Source organism: Erpetoichthys calabaricus, chromosome 2, assembly GCF_900747795.2.
Source record: "Erpetoichthys calabaricus chromosome 2, fErpCal1.3, whole genome shotgun sequence".
Taxonomy (NCBI): Eukaryota; Metazoa; Chordata; class Cladistia; order Polypteriformes; family Polypteridae; genus Erpetoichthys; species Erpetoichthys calabaricus.
In genome coordinates this window covers 213,257,263-213,275,591 of record NC_041395.2, presented here as the reverse complement: position 1 = coordinate 213,275,591, position 18,329 = coordinate 213,257,263, and the positions used below count along the sequence as shown (strand labels likewise).

At 38.8% G+C, this 18,329-nt stretch overlaps 1 protein-coding gene across 2 annotated transcripts in view; it reads right to left on the bottom strand.

Moving 5' to 3' along the window:
• The window catches only part of syt11a (synaptotagmin XIa), a 99,119-nt gene that overhangs the window by 54,239 nt on the left and 26,551 nt on the right, over positions 1-18,329 (bottom strand). For both annotated transcript variants that reach the window (XM_028795118.2, XM_028795117.2), the window contains exon 2: positions 12,509-13,413. In XM_028795118.2, the coding sequence (XP_028650951.1) occupies positions 12,509-13,413 (905 nt within the window). The remainder of the gene's footprint in view (positions 1-12,508; positions 13,414-18,329) is intronic.

The window sequence follows — 18,329 nt, the reverse complement described above, 5'->3', positions numbered from 1 at the left end:
TAGTTAGAACTGTCCATCCACACATTTTATAACGTATTAATTAGAGGGGTCCTTCAAACTTAATTTTTTATATATGCTACAACTGTAACAGAGCAGTCTGGTAGAGCTATTAAGGCATTATTATTATTAACAGTTGCAATACCCTGTAATTTATTTTCAGATGAAATGGGTAAATTCCTGCCTTGTGCCCTGTGTTGGCTGGGATTGGCTCCAGCAGACCCCTGTGACCCTGTGTTCGGATTCAGCGGGTTGGAAAATGGTTGGATGGATGAAATGGGTAAAATTGCCAAAATACTTTTTTTCCACAACACAAAGAACAAAATATTCAATAATAATAATGATAATAATTGCAAAAAACAAGAAACAGAGGGGGCGGCATGGTGGAGCAGTGGAGGTGCTGCTGCCTCGCAGTTAGGAGACCTGGGTTGCATGTTCTCCCAGTGTCTGCGTGGGTTTCCTCCGGGTGCTCTGGTTTCCTCCCACAGTCCAAGGATATGCAGGTTAGGTGCATTGGCGATCCTAAATTGTCCCTAGTGTGTGCTTGGTGTGTGTGTGTGTGCCCTGCGGTGGGCTGGCGTCCTGCCCGGGCTTTGTTTCCTGCCTTGCACCCTATGTTGGCTGGGATTGGCTCCAGTAGACCCCCATGACCCTGTAGTTAGGATATAGCGGGTTGGATAATGGATGGATAGTAATTATCCCTGTTTGCTTTATGTAGAGGCTCTGGGGAAGGGCCACCATTAGGTAGACTCTCGAGAATTGCCCTTTGTTGACAGGTTCTCCAGGCTGGCACTACTAGTTGGACTGTGGTCTTGCTCTTTTGAGATTATTTGGATTTTCTCTTTGATTTTCTCAAGAAAATATGTATTTTTTGTTAATAAAGACTTCAATTTTATGCAAACTGCATCACTACAATACTTTTGGAACAAAGTATTTTACAGTTTCCTATCATCCTTCAGAAAAAAATCCTTTAAGATTGCTAAAGATTGTGTTAAAGTGGGGCTCCTCTTTTTGTGCCAAAGCCCATTTACAAATAAAGGCCACACTCAAGGCTTCATTTTGACCCGTTTTGAGTTTGCAGTTTGCAAGAAGGAAAGCAGGAGGCTCCATTTAAATGGTTCCATACTTTCTGTGCATTTTTTGTGTTTTGTGAGCCACAGAAATCATAACAATCCATAATGATATTTACACTGTATTTCCAATAGTGAACAAATGAGAAACCACAAAGGCAAAATTAACAGGCATTGATCAGAAAATAAAAGAGAAAAGCATGGGGTCTAAGACAGGAAATGAAAAATAAACCATGATATGAAGCCCAGAATACTAACCAAAAGTCGTAATTGGAATAACTTGAAAGATCTTGAATCCGTAAAAAGAATAACACTAACTAAGCACATGGCAGTTTTCTTTTTAATTCAAGCATACAAAATGGTGGGGTCAATAAAATACAATCAATTCCCAGTATCTATCCCAGTTACGTCCCTGAAAAACCTCAGATATAGAAACAGAAACATTGATTCCATGGGAAACATAGAGATGCCGTGTTAGGGGGAGACAGGATCAGGTGGACGTATCCACCCTCCACTCTTGCTCCTCTGGGTTAGTAATGATCCTTCCACTGTTTCATCTACAGAAGCCTTTTTACTTTTACTTCCTCTATAGCCAAGTTCGATCATCTTCTAGGTGCTCCTCCAGAGGCCACAAGCTACCACAGCAATGCTGATTTAAGAACCTAACTAACCCATCCAATCAGTACTAGTGGTGAGCGGAGTGGAAGCTTATGACCCACACTCACTTAGAATTCCATCAGAAATGGGGTTCAATGGCATACCCACTTCTCTTGACACCTAGTGAACACATGTTGATTCATTCAGTGTGGCGGACATGCAAACCAGGGCATCTAAGGGCTTTACACACCAGTTATGCTCAAACCCACATGTCACTCATTCATGATTGGCTTCTCTGAATTTTTTTATCTGCTGAGCACAGCCACGAATACAAACCTATTGATGCATGTCCTTGCCCCATCCTGAAGTACACATTAAGGACCTTATCTGTAGATAGGCGCAAATAAAACAAAGGTGTTGTGAAACAGGTTATACTTTTACAGTAGTGGATAAGAAATTACATAGGAACATAATCCATGGATAGGGATTTACTGTAAGCCTACTAATAAAAATGATGAAAAAATCCTAAAATATATCCATCCATCCATCCATCCATTTTCCAACCCGCTGAATCCGAACACAGGGTTACGGGGGTCTGCTGGAGCCAATCCCAGCCAACACAGGGCGCAAGCCAAGAAACAAACCCCGGGCAGGGTGCCAGCCCACCACAGGGCCTCCTAAAATATACACAAATTAAAATTCAGTATGTATAAACACCTCAGAAGCATAACATACAGTTATAAGCTGTTTTATTAATGCAAGGGTATAAAAACTTGCAAACACATGACAGAACTTCACTATAAAAAAGTTCACATGTTGTTTTAAATGACTAAAAATTTTCCTGTTTCCAACTGCCATTAGATTTAACCGATTATGTGTGACATGGATGTATAATTTGTAATACTGGCAAATGTGAAATCAGACATGTCTTCTTTAACATTCTACAGTCTTAACATTACCATAGTAATTACCGTAGTATTTTAAAATGATAATGGAAAATGTTTTCCTGGTTTGTATATTTTGGTATGTACTTTATTTCATTTCTTTTTGTTTTACTGGTGTGACAGATAGGGGGCGCTCTCGCACCCTTGAACCCTCAGACTATACGCCAGACACCAGGTAAAAGTCCAAATATAATATTTATTTGAACTATAATGTGCACAAAGCACCCTCCCCTCCACAATACTCATATAAATACACAATAATAATCAATCCTCCACTCTCCCAGACGCGTTGGCATCCTTCCACCCAGCTCAGCTCCACTCTGGGATCTCCCACAGTCCTTTATATAGTCCGTGACCCGGAAGTGCTCCTGAACCCCTGTCCATGTGACTTCTTAGCACTTCCGGGTCAGATCCAAAAGTCTTCTTTTCATCCCGGAAGTACGTCTGTCTTTTTGTTCATATGATTATGACGCACTTCCGGGTTGTATGAGAAAGTCTTACTGATTCTCCCTGCAGCGCCTTCTAGGGGTCCCTGTGGTATCCAGCAGGGTTGTGGATGAAAACTCCAATGTCCATAATTCCCTGCTGGCATTCGGGGCACCTACATTCTGCAGGGAGGGCTCCATCTGGCGGCCTGGGGGTATTGGCCGGGATGAAAGGTCGGCCATATCTCACACTAGGCAATTATTGATTCTGTAAAGTTTAAACTATTGTAATTCTACTACAGAAATTTGTTTTAAAGTGTCTTTTATTTGTTCTTATTTTTGTATAGCATACAAATATGTGCATGCATGAAACCAATGTTTACAGAATTTAAATGTACTGTATAACAGATATTAATGCTATGTGGCATGCTGGCACTACTGTCTGACACCTTATGTGACCCAAACTCAAATTTGTGTCTGGGCACTGTTTATGTGGGGTCTGTCTGTTTTCCCTGTGTTAACTAATCATGGTGGATGGGATAGAGTTTAACAGAGTACAACGGAGAACTGCAATATCAGTAAGGTGCTGCTGGAGTAAGTGAATTTCCCCTTGGGATTAATAAAGTATCTATCTATCTATCTATCTATCTATCTATCTATCTATCTATCTATCTATCTATCTATCTATCTATCTATCTATCTATCTATCTATCTATTTTATTTGTGGGTAATGTATCATTAATGCACTTTTTCATTTGTTGCATCCCCTACGAGACAGTAGAAGCAATGAATTTAGTTCACTCCATAGATGCTACAACTAATGTTACCAGTGCTACTAGGATATATTTATTTATTTTCTAACCCATTTCGCTGCAGTGTTCATGTGTCCTGCAAGCACTCTGATTGCTGAAGTTGCTTTTCTTCATGAACTGTAAATTTTTCCTGAACTGCAGTGAAGCTCCACAAGAAAAAGGAAAAGAAAAAACGGGTTAAAGGCCTTTAATAAAAAAAAGCTTACTGAACATCACAGGATGTTTCATCCTCATGATTAATTAATATGGAACTTTCATTAGTATTCAAAAAACAAGCAGCATTTTTGCTTGTGCATGAAATTTTAATAAATAATTTACTGTGAAAACAGCACATTAATACTGTTTTGTGATGCAAGTTCATCCCTGAATTTAAAACAATTTTAAATATATTCAAGCAACATATTTTTAACATAGAACATTCTATTCTGTGTTATTGTTTGACAGGCCTAAATAACATACTAGCAGCAGGAATAACTTTAAGCTGTGGTCCTCGTGTCTGCTGAGTTTGGCTTCAGCCAATTCTGGTCCTTCACTCACTGTAGCCACCAGATGGCAATGTCCTTAAAGCGCACCGTAGTTCAATTCTGGGCCCCAACGTAGTCTACGGTTTCTTCCTGACAAAGTGGGATGCTTGCAAAATTTTGTAGAGATTGGACCAAGGGTGACACACACACACATGCACACTGAGCTTTATATATTAGGTGGACTTATTTCACAAGAAATACCTTGGGCTGTGCTTTTATTGATATTAACATAATTGAGTGTCCCCAATTTCACAGAAGAGATGCTTGAAATCTATTTCCAAAATTAAAAAAACAGCTTAAGTGGAATGAATTGGCTCAACAGTGCTTTTTATTACTAGGTGGAATAGGCCTCAGAGTGATATGACAACAACATTAATTTCAATCAAATAAGAAAGAAAATGAAATAGCAGTATATTGCAGAACAGTATTGCAACACTTATGTTGTGAAACATAAAAAAATCACAATATTAAAGTATTATGACCCAAGAATCATGAACATTATAACAATCTTGACGTGAAAAGGCTATTCATCCCTTCAAAGCTCCTCAATACTATCCACTTAATAACTCCAAAATAACATTAAGTTGAGTGTTGAACTCTTTACCCGACTACTTGGTAATTTATTTCATGTGTCTATTGTTTTCTACGTGAAGAAAACGTTTCTGCTTATGTTAACCATTTTTTATTCGTGTCCCCGTCTTACTGTTAAAAATGTATTTTAAAGTAATCCACATAAATTTAAATGCTTCAGTCACATCACCTTTAATTTCTGTTTGCTTAAACTAAAAAGGTTTAACTTCTTCAGTCTTTCCTCATAACTCATAGCTTGAGTCCTGGAATCTCCTAGTTGTTCTTCTCTGTACTTTTTTAGCACTTCTGTGTCTTTTTTTTGTTGCCTGGAGACCCAAATTGTACACAGTCCTCCAGGTGATGCCACACCAGGGTTTATACATTATATATTGAGTTATCTTAACAATTCCTACTTAGAGGTGGGTGGTACACCAAGTAGAAATTTGCAAACCTTTTGTGTATTATTTCTAACACCGTGGAACCCAGAAGCTCAATTCTTACATGCCCTTCTGATGTACTGCAGCATATGACAGTACAACTGTGGAGATGAAAGTCTAAATAGGCTTCAGCTTGCTATAGCTAAATTTGAATGTTCTCATGCAATTAAGAAGTGTATAGCCTACGTATCCTAAAACCGGTAGTGTGTTTGTTCTAGCAAATCTATATATATATACTGTAAAAGCCAAATACCACTGACTCATTCATCACGAAATCTCCCGAACCATGAGGACTTGGGACTTTAAATATGGCATGTAGGTTACCCTTGGCCCATAGGTGCTCGCTAAGAAACGGTTTTAAAAACTTCGTGGTCCAAGCGCGAAATTTCTTATAGCTTTTTAGACCCGTTTGTATGTCTGTCTGCTTTTCACGAGAGAATGACTTAATGGGTTTAGATCGGGTTTTTTTTCTATAATTTGCTTGAACATTCTGTTGATTTTGTGACTTTCTCATCGCGCTAAGCATCATAGTTCACTTGCAGTACCAATTTATTAGCGCAAATCCGAGAGAGACTCATCGGGCTGCGGGGCCCTCCTCACTCACACATCTGCCTCGGGGTGTAACCTTAACTCTTCTTAGTTAGCGAATGAGATAACTACTTAACAGACTTAGATCTTTTTTTCTATAATTTGCTTGAACATTCCGGTTGATTTTGCGACTTCTCTCATTGCCCTAAGAATCATAGTTCACTTGCAGGAGCGATATATTTGCACTAATGCGAGACAGAGGCTGAGGGGAGGGGGAAGCAGTGGCGTAGCTAGGGGCTGGCGGAGGGGGCGGTCCGCCCCGGGCAGCACATTTTTGGGGGCAGCATTACTGGCCAAAAGGCTCAGAACACTAGTGATGGGAAGTTCGGATCATTTTACCGACTCGGACCTTTGAGTCTCGTTCAGCAAAATGAACGAATCTTTTTTCGAGTCATTTTGTTCATTTTAGCAAAATATAATTAAAATGTTACCTCCCTAACACATCTACTGCTTACACAAATGTTGATCACACTACAAACAAGACAAACCTATAATGCTATAAGAAACAGAAAATATTAATTTATTGTTTACCTGGGTCTTTAGTCTATGATTCGCTACTACTGAGCCGGTAAGTGGTCACATGACAAAAGAACGAACGACTCGAAAGACTCGAGGAATGAACTAATCAATTCTCTTTCCGACTCAGACTGCATAGGTTAAGCTTATGGGGCTGTCACGTGATGAACGAACGACTCAAACCCGAAGACTCGAGAGATGAACTAATCAATTCTCTTTCCGGCTCAGACTGCTTAGGTTAAGCTTATGGGGCTGTCACGTGATGAACGAACGACTCAAACCCGAAGACTCGAGAGATGAACTAATCAATTCTCTTTCTGGCTCAGACTGCTTAGGTTAAGCTTATGGGGCTGTCACGTGATGAACGAACGACTCAAACCCGAAGACTCGAGAGATGAACTAATCAATTCTCTTTCCGGCTCAGACTGAGTTGGTTAAGCTTATGGGGCTGTCACATGATGAACGAACGACTCAAACATGAAGACTCGAGAGATGAACTAATCAATTCTCTTTCCGGCTCAGACTGAGTTGGTTAAGCTTATGGAGCTGTCACGTGATGAACGAACGACTCGAAAAACCTGAAGACTCGAAAAAACTACAGAAAGTTGCGCAAATGCGCATGCGCGACTGAACGAATCACTCCCACGAGACGACTCGTTCTTCCCGAGTCACATTAAAGATTCGTTCAAAATGAACGAATCGTTCAAGAACGACCCATCACTACAGAACACTTCACGTGTAAGCAGCAGGGTTCGGAAAAATATCACCCATGAATGAATTCTCTGATTTTCATCCACAAATGCTTCAAAAATCATTTTCAGACGGTCCTTCTGTGATGGCATCAGACACGGCAGTTGAAATTTATGAGGCAATAACAAAAATAAACAGAAACATTAGATAGATAGATAGATAGATAGATAGATAGATAGATAGATAGATAGATAGATAGATAGATAGATAGATAGATAGATAGATAGATAGATAGATAGATAGATAGATAGATAGATAGATAGATAGATAGATAGATAGATAGATAGATAGATACTTTATTAATCCCAAGGGGAAATTCACAAATTCATTACACCGATAATAATTTCTAGGAAGATAAACAACTAATTCACAATGTATAATTTCGTTTCGTTAACAATACGAATGCGTTCTTGCTCGGTTCTGGTTATCGCAGCATAATTATATTAAACTAATAATCAGAACACGGCTTATCAGTGCATCTGTACTATATTCTTGTCTAATTGATGCTTACAAATAATTATATGTGAAAAAAATATTGCTGTTTCTCTATATATAAATAAATCTATGCAAAATGTATCTTAATTTTTCTCTATATGTCATTTTAATTTTCTATTTAAATAGGTTAACATATTCAGATACGTTGGAGGGTGGCAAATTGAAGCCCCGGCCCGAATGGCGCGAACTCGAGCTACGCCACTGGGGGGAAGAGTAACGTCAGGAGCAGAGAGCTGGGCAGGGCCCTCCTCACTGTTCTGTTTCACTAATACGCGGGAGAAGCCATGGGGGCTGGCTAGTTAATTTATATAAACATTTGAGTACTGTAGTAAATGCATGCTATAGTAATAATCATGGACAGCAGAATCAGATGGTAATAGAGCTCTGCCTACTTTGTTAAAATTTGTAGTTTCTATGAGGGAAGGGGCAGGCGAATCTGTGCAGGGGGATGGCAAAGCTGTGCACACTGAAGGAGCTTAAAAGGAGGTGCAATAAACAGAGAGGCAGGTCAGACTGTCTGACTCGGACTCAGCAAAATAAAGAAGGCCTCTGGTGCAACCCAAAGGCTTATGAGGACAGCAGCTCCCCTTGAAGAGTGGTGTTGATCAGGGTCCTTTCAATGACTTTGTGTCAGTTGTTCCTCTGACATTCCTCAGATTGTCACGTTAGATTTCGTAAGTGGTATGATGTGATAAAACAACATTCCATGTTTTTTTCTTGTCAAGACTTGAAACTATCACATTTTTGAAGAAGTCGTTTCAAACTTGTGTGGTTATCACACTATTAACACACTTTCTGTAGAATGCTCACATATGCATTTCATGTTAAATGACTGAGCAGCAACAAATAATGCAGAGATAAGAAAAATTTGTAAATAAAGTTCTGCATAACAAATGACAGTAATTTTAGGCTGCCAACAGAAAATAAACTTGTAACGTGATTTAATGTTTGCATGTAGATATTTTCAACAGTCATAATAATAATAAGGTAGCCGCTACATTAACCATTAAGCAAAATAAAAACATGCTTAGGGCAGCACATAATTTTTACAAAAACAGGGGAGATCTTTAAGTATAAATCTGTATATACCGTATATAAAATTCAAAGCTCACTGAGTGACTCACTCAGTCAGTCAACTCACTCATCAATAAAAACATTATTTCTCGTTTAGTTAAAAAGCTGAAATTTGGCAGGATGGTACATTTAGGTCAGTATTTATCCACTAAGGAAGGACATTTATCAATATTTAAGGGTAAAAATCCCCTTACAATAGAAAAACTAAACACCCCAAACTCTCAAAAATATGTTGATGTATTTGAGTGAAATTTAGTGACATAATAGGAAAAAGAAACCTACCTACACGTTTTTATTTCTCAATAGCTTTTTTATTTGTAGATATTTATTAATATTATGTTAACTTATATTCTATGTCCAGTGCTGACAGGGCTTTATACAAATTAAGGATGCAGCAGAAACGACTGATAGCAGCACTAGCCAATAGTGTAGATAGACAACTGAAGTGTTTTCTTTATACCGTGGGGTATGAAATCAAAAGAGAAAGTTTGTTGAAGCTTAATGAAGACATGAAGCAAGAACTCTAAACCTCCAGTGCCGGTGCCAGACACTGTAGCTATGAGCGCTGGTGTGGCTTCGGCAAAAACAAAAAAGAAGGGAGAGAGAAGTAGAGGCGGAAGTGGTGTCCTCTGATCCAAAACAAGGGGGACAGATGGCATAAGATTAAACTTAATGGATCCCCCACAAGCTATTACATTGTAATATACAGTCTCATCTACAGACTTGAAAAGGGGATCCCCTTCCACTCCCTGCCCTCTTAAACTGGTTACAGTTATATGATTGTCTGACTTCGTGAACAAGGGATGCCCCACCCCACCCCCTTCTCTAACATTCTTTACATATACATTTGCATTTCGTTTGTCTTTATATAATTTTTCTTCATGTTCACAAAGATATTTTGAAATGCAATATTAAAGTCTAGTTTGGCTTGCTTATTGTTTTCAATGAAAAACCAGAGGAACTGGGAAAAATAGCTTTTTGAATACTTATTTCTATTGTTAATCTTGCTTCATTTTTTTACGGTTAAGTCTATACCATGAAGATTTTTTCCAAGATTCTTTGTCTTAAAAGGTAAGTGCAATACATGTTTATTTATTTCTTGTTAAGTTCTTCTTATTTCACTATTTTTCCACAGTACGGATATTTTGTAATTACTTCTATCAAAGTAGATCTACCCACTGTTAACCTATGAAATTGAGCCAACAGAAATCCTAAACTGGATTTAATCTGAAAAGTATATGATCACAGATTATACTGTGATATATACTATAACCGCAATAATTTTGAATTATATCATGAAATAAATTTTTATTCAGGTTTGTGTGACTTGGGACTCAAACGTGACCATGCATGAGTGAGTGTGGTTGACTGGTATCCTATTTAGAGTTGGTTTGCGCTACCTGAGGTTATCAGAATAAGAAACCCTGTATTGGAACATGTGGATTTAGAAAATGAATGGGTGGATATTGATCTTGCTTGAACTGATTTTAGTATCTTTTTGTAATGATTTTAGTATCTTTTTCTTTGAATTTAGAGCATTATTTTACTGCTGCTTACGTTTTATGACCACATAAAGACCATTGTACATTTAACCCAAAGACCAAGTGTCAGGACGTCTGTCCCATAGGGCTCTTCCAGAAATCACAAAAAAAATCTATAATTCAAATTAAAATTGATTGTAAGTGCACGATTCCCTGCCTTTAATTTCTTCTTGTGAATCCAAACAAACCCGAAACTCTGAACTGCCAATCAGCGCAGCTCAAACAGGTGAGCAAATTTTTTATTAGTATTCATTCTTAATCATGCACAGGCCAAGCTCATTCTCAGGTAAAGATTACACATTTTTCCCGGGTTAAATGACCAACGAACCTTTTAATCTCTCTCCATCTTCTGCAGTGGCTATTTTTTACACATACTCTTATGTTTTACTCCTTTCACCTCTCTTTTCCCCCATCCTTTCTAATAAACTATTTTATACACAAGAAGACTCTTAATTCTTTTTCCAAAGACTTGGGCGACTGTAGTGTGAGTGTAACCAGGAACTTTTTTTTTTTTTTTGTAATTCACTGCTGCCAACTTTTCTAAAGGTTCTCTACTGATTTTCCATAACTCCAAGGGATCCTGTGACCTGACTATACCAGACTTGCTTTGAAATCCTGATGCCAAGTGGCTCTATTTTAAACGGCCTTGGCTGAAACATTAAAACAGTACACATCTTTCTCTGTCAGCTTTACTTTGCCACTGCAGGACAGAGAGGCCATACTGCTCCGTCGAGGCTGAGGTGTCAGAGCCTGGGGCGAAGAGTTCTGCAGATGGTTTACAGGGGTGTCTCACCTTGGGCGCACTAACCAAATGCAGGGGCTTGATCTCTTTCAATGAAGGAAGGTCATTAGACCTCGCTGGCTTAATGCCAACCCATCAACCTCTCTTACCAGAAAAAGCACATGCATAGCAACCTGAATGCTGTCCATTCAGCAGGCTGCCAGGTGAAATTTCTACTGACCATGTTTTAAAACAGACACGGCTCCACAAAACACAAAACAAAGACATATTTTAAAAACCTCATAGAAATTCTTACAAACTGATCTTTAAAACATTATGAATGCAGCACTCAAACAGAAAATATCACACAACAAGCACAACCATGGTATTTCATACAAAAGCACAGACGTCTGAACAAATGGATCAGAAAACACTACAGATCTATGTGTATCTGAGTTTTCTGCAGTCAAGATAACCCACCAGAAACAAAAGTGAGCTTGAGGCAGGGGAAGGCACAAGACAAAAGTGAAAGAAGAAGTCCTGAAATGTCTGGAAATTAGCTGTCCATCTGAGGCATACGACTACCATTTGTTGTTTGTATGGCACACGTCAGTGTGAAAATAATTACAAATCACTGAAAAAACATTATTAATGGAAACATTTTTATATTTCCAAATAGAATAACCAACCTAACCTAAATTGACTAAGCAATTATTTCACCAACATTTGTATTTATTAATATTCCATATGATGATGAATCTGCTTCATCTAACACCCAAATGCTTACTTGTGCACTTAGTTATTCTCTTCTTTATTCTCTCACGTATTTGCTCATTCTTTCACTCACTCAATCATTGATTAGCACTCAATTGCCCACTCACCATTTACTTTTTTTTAACTCACTTTCACTTGTCCATACCGTTATTATTCTCACACACTTATTCTGTTAGTCTCTCACTCACTCTGAGATCAGTCATTTGCTTACTCACTTATACACTGTTTCACTCTTTTACTCACTCACTGATTAGCTTATTCGCTTACTTGCTTGACTCAGGCTTTGACTAGCTCACTGATACTTTCACATGGTCGCTCTTTCACTCACTTATTCACTGACTCTATCAATCAATCACTTACTATCACGCTCATTTGCTCACACGCTTATTCACTCATCCACTAACTAAACTCATGTATGTGCTAACGTTATCCTAATTAGATTGTTGTCTTGCAGATTATGAGGTAAGGACACTTTTTGTCTCTTGGTTTTGACCTTGCCCTGTTTTATTCGAATATCCTTTGCTCTTTACCCTCTTATCTCATGATTATTTTTCAAATTTGTATCCTTTTAGACATGCCCTTTCCACCCCAGTACAATATTCACATACTTACTCACTCAACCACTTGTCAGTTTCACTTGCTCACTTACTTGCGTACTTATTCACTCACTCACCTGGATATTCCTCTTAACAATGTCATGTCGGAGCTGCACACGTCCTGTGCTGGGGTCCACCCCGGACAAAGGCACCACCACCTCACCGATGACATCATCACGGGAAAAGCGGTCAAAGCTGAGCACCAGGAAGTGTAATACCAGCTCTTGCAGCCCACTGAAGGGCACACCATAGAAGGTGAAAGTCTCATCAAACACAGGATCCAGGGTCTTGCGCAGCACACGTGTCTTCACACGGTGCTTCTTTTCTGGTAGAATGGTCATCTTGATATATGGGTCTGAGCTGCTTGCTTGTTCATCTACTGCAGGGAGGCCATGAGCTTCCTGAATAGTTACTACTAGTGCTTTCTTAGGGAAGTTGTAATCTACTGAGAAGCTGAGAGTGCCCAATTTTGCCTCTTCTGTGCCATCTGAAGGTGTGAAAGGAGAGGGTGTCTTGCTGCCTGTGGTGCTGCTGCTCAGACTGGGATCGGGGCTCAATCCTTGGCTGTAATCTGCCCTGAGAGGGAGCTGCTGCTCAAGGCGCTGTTGACTGGGACACACAAGTGGACGGGAGCCTTGAGTGGGTGATGGGCTGAGCAAACCATTTTCCGCTGCATCAACCAGCACTGTATTGTTATGAGCCCAGTCACTCCGGTAGTTGCCACTAGCTGCTCGCAGTTCACCTGCCCTGCGGGCAACACGCACAATTTTTTTGCTGTTGCTCAGGGTTTCTGGGTAAATACTGATACCCTTGAGCATATGAATAAATTTGTATGGGGGGTCAGAACCCAGGTCACCACCATGCCCACTGCTCAGGCTCTTCTGGTACCGGCGATGGCAGCAGGTCCAAACAAAGACAGCCAGTGATACAGAAACAACCAAAACCCCGGCACCAATGAAGCCAGCCAAAACAGGAGACACATCTGGAAGAGAAAGAAAACAGAGACAGCTTTTAAAATAACAAACCACTCATGAATGTGATGCAAAGAGAAAGAGCAGAAAAGCAAGAGCAGTGTCTCCACCTGTTTAAAAAGAAACTGTGTAAAATGCATAACACTTTAAACACTGAAAAAAAAATAATAAAGAAACAAAACTAAGGGACCAAGTGGCAATTTTAGCATTAACAGTCAGGGTTTGGCTGAGTGAAATGAGTGAAAAATGTTCTGTCAATAAAATTTCATTTTGTACACTGCCTTTAAGTGAAGCCATTTTACAGCAAATAATATTAGCAGAATACAATTAGAAGTAAACAACACCAAGTTCCTTAGCAATTATAAAATATCCCAGAAGCTACAAGTTACAGTTTTTAACCACCAGGGTAATCTATTCCAGTCAACACCCTTAAATGACAGCTTTTAGATAGAGGAACACACAAGGAGATGCCAAGTGTTGGCCTAATTCAGTGACCTGCATTTTTATTCAGTAGCTTTCAAGAAATCAGTTGTGACTGCAGGCTCTGACTGGGGCAGCCAGGGTTGGCATTTCATGTTCTTCTTTGTGATCAAGCAGTCTGAATAAACATAGACCCCACACCCTAACAGTGCATTAGAGAATGAGGAGTGACAGCAGTACCTCCCACTAAACAGAGATGGCACAGGAGATCAATCAGCATGGAAACAAGCAGCTGATAAGATACATCCAACAAAACAGGACAACCTGAGCACCAAGGAATGTTCATAAGACAGGCATCACCCCTGGAGGGCACCAATACAGAGAGACAAAGAGTGCAAAACTGGGCAGACAACAGACCCTGCTTCACAGAACTGACCTCATTTCCTACATTCCAGCACTGGCTGGCAGAATGGGGACTGGTGTTTATACAAATGGAATCAGTGAACCATAGAAAAGAGATGGAGAAATGAGCCAGCTAACAGGAATGGCACTGATGATTATCAAAATCTCTGCACAGTGAATGCTAACTGCTGTATTACTGGGGAGCAGAAAACTGGATGAAACCAGCACTCTCTACATTGTCACTTTGGCGTTCAACAAGAAGAATAACCAAACATCTTTACACAAGATGGATTACCAAAGGATGAAGCAAGTTTTATTAAGTACTTATTCTAATAAATATAACAATACATAAAGCAGGCTGGATTTTTTAATTTACCTGTATTTGTAATTCTGTTTGGTAGCACTGAACACATTCATTTACAGGTATAAAGCATCACCTACAGGCAACACTTTTAGGCTTTAAATGTCAGCTCTCTACCATGTAATACTAAGGCAGTTGCTTCACCTGCTTGTATGTTGTCATTTGTAAAATGGCTTAGATAGATAGATAGATAGATAGATAGATAGATAGATAGATAGATAGATAGATAGATAGATAGATAGATAGATAGATAGATAGATAGATAGATAGATAGATAGATAGATAGATAGATAGATAGATAGATAGATACTTTAGGGCAAATTAAAACTTTACAGGAGCTCAAAAATTATTTTACACACACACACACACATACACACATATATATATATATTATTTTTATATAGTAAAATATATATAATAAATACTGCCAACCAAACACACATAAGAACTTCTGGCTTGGATAATAGAGAGCTGTTGCTGTTGCTGTCAATAACCAAGTTCTAGGTAGCATTAACATGTGGTGAAGATAGATGTGAAAGGTGCTATATAATAGACAGATGTGAAGGGTACTACTCTATATAATAGATAGATGGTACAGTGAAGTAAGGAGACCAGGATTCATGTCCTGAGTTCTCCCTGCATGGAGTTTGTACGCTCTCTGTGGCTCCTTGTGGGTTTCTTCTGGGTGCTCCAATTTAAAGTCCAAGAGGTTAGATGAAATGGTGTAGCCAAACTGGCCCTTGTGTGTATGTGTGTGTGTTTGCCCTGTTATGGACTGGTGCCCTGTCCAGGTATTGTTCCTACTTTGTGCCCTATGATTTCTGGGATATGCTCTCTGTGATTCTGCCTTGTATAAGCAGGTTACGAAGATGGATGATTATGTTTCAGATACATACGGTAGTCATATCACATTCTGCAACCCATTACCAATCTTTATTTCAATCTGCTGTGTGAAAATATCCCATCAACTTCCTCTTAATCTTGAAAAATGTCCCTTTACTTTACTGTCAATGTGCTATTGTGGGAAGCCATCTGCATGTACAACAATCATTGATTAGCTGCTGTGAATCAGTACATTCTCGATTCTAATTAATGTGGATTTGGCTCCTTGTTGTCACTCAGGCATGTACTTCTCTATACATTCAGTTACTAAAGTGATATATGTGCCTCACTCAGCAATCTGATAAGAAGGCTGGTGAGCGTGAATGAGGGTAAGTACATTCAATGGCTTATAAAATATATGGAGAGATGAAATAAGAAAAACAGAAGAGGATATGCAAATTTTCACTTCTAGGCATGAAGTGTACCAAAAAATGGCTAACCAGGTTTGAATCTGCAATTTGTTTCTAGCTATGTTACCCATCTAAGACATGTCGAAATCTAAGTAATCAACGTAGACCTCAGCAGTAACATTTCCAGTGGTCCATCTATTGGAATGTTTTACGAAATACATGTAGTAATAAAAGACATTGCAATTGTCATTTCAACAGATGGCACATCACAAACATTTCTGCAGGTCATATCCTGTTATAGCTAATACCGAAGTAACAAAATTTTCTGAAAAACAAATACTTGTTTAATGGATTTCATTTTAACAAAATGTAAATTTCAGTATAACATTTTTTCAACCAAAAATGGCAACTGAAGATAATAATGCAATGCAAAAAATGTTTAATGGTGTGCCAATACTTGCGCTGAGTCTCAGGAATCCTGCAACAGGCTGTTTCTTTCGTGTAAGACCAAAAGAAAATGACAGTCTGTTGTGAAATTTATGGTCACAGGCAGTCTCTGCAAGCCTTGAAGAGAGTGTAGGTGCAACATCATACAGGTATAGCCGAATTCTGGGTCGGTGCTCCACTGAGTGTCCACGTGGGTAGTTATGCCATATGCGGATACTGTGCTGTTCACGTTTCATAGCGCTTCTCAAAGTTTTCTTTATGATTTTCTTTATGAGAAATGGCATCAGTTTATACTGAAAAAAAGTTTCATTTAACATCTCATTTCCTTCTGTATTCACATCTGTATTTCTATGAAACAAGTTACATCTAACGTCTCATTTTTCAAATAAAATATTTTTTTGCAGTTTAAGAAGCGCTGTTTTTTTATACAGGTATTGTCAAGCTTGGGTCACAGAGTTGTACGAGAGACAGGAAGGTGAGTCCAGGTTTCCAAGGAAAATACAGGTACTTTATTACTGTATATAGAAGGCAGGCACAGTCTCAAGACTTCATTAAAAATAGGAGCTGTTATTTCAGTACTCAAGCACATGAGATAGGAGCCAGCAACACGGTAATCCTCCTGCTTTAGGTCCCAGAGTAAAAGAACACCAGCAGTTCGGAATCACTGCTGGGGCAAACCAGGAGAGTACGAGGAAGTGTGACAAGCACGTTAAACGGTAAGCCTGATCTTGCAGAGGACAACTAATTACTTTACCCTTTGTTTACTGTCTGCCAAAAGCAGCAGAGTAGTTATGGACCTGTCCTTGTGCCACTGCTTTTAAAGATGGTCAATCGCTGGCGACCTCTGAAACAATAGTATATGTATTTTCCCCATTATAACAAAATACTTTTATGGTCCCATGAATTTCATTACATTGTAGCAGTAATAAAATGTATTGTTGTAATTAAATCATTTGGAATAATAAATACAATGCATGTCTCTCTGTTATATGCACTTTGGTATGGGATTCGTAAGAGCAGTGTTGATGCTTGTGATGCGCTATCTGTTGGAATGACAAATGCATTTTATTACTAAAAATGTTTGCGATGCACCATCTTTTGGAATTACAGAGGCATACCAACTAGACAGACACATAGAAACGTATCCTTTTATTAAGATGGATTATTAGTAGTAGAATTATTAAGATAAATTTACCGTATATGCTCACGTATAAGTCGGGTCTTGAAACCCGAAAAAATCAATCATAAAATCAGACCTCGACTTATACGCCCATACAGCACATTGCCGCACCAACATAGAAAAAAAAGGCAGTGTGCTCCGTGGTTACTCTCTCAGGTGGGTGTTAGCATATCATAATCCCTTGTACCAATAGCGTGAGTTTTCCGCATTCGACTTATATAACCGACATTATAAAATACCAGAAATTATACTGTAAAATCAAGTCTTGATTTATCCGTGGGAGAACGTATCCGCGAGTATATACGATAACCCTGAATATGAATACTTAGGGCATACTTTGCCATTTGCACTTCCAAGTTTAATATAAAAGAACAAGAATAAGTAGAAAAGAAATATGCTTATGAAAGCCCAATGCTCCACATAACATAAGGTACAAAAAATGAAGCAACATATAAACTAAAGTTTTTCATATAGCTCTTTATGAAGACAATTTTGGTGCACCTTTATGTCCATGAAAGATGCTCATAGATCTAAAACCAAAGAAGTAAAAAAGCAGTCAAATGTATCCATCAAGGCTAATCAACTCTTTACAGAGGTTCACAATAAATTCCTGTTTCACAACTACATTCAGGGAAAGGCTGTTATTACAGGGGAATATGGGAATGGATTCTCTGTGAAGTTACAAAGCATTCACCTCCTCTTTTTTCTTTATTTCTCAATTTCATAGTTGTCTGAGGGATGCTGAGAAATGGCAGCTGATAACCACAAAGGTAGGACCTCAGAAGCAGACTGCTCTTTGGACCGAATCAGACTGTGTTCCAGTTGGAAAACAAAGTTGTACAGTCACTTGCTCTCTGTAACTTTGGTCAAAGCTCTGCGTCTGAG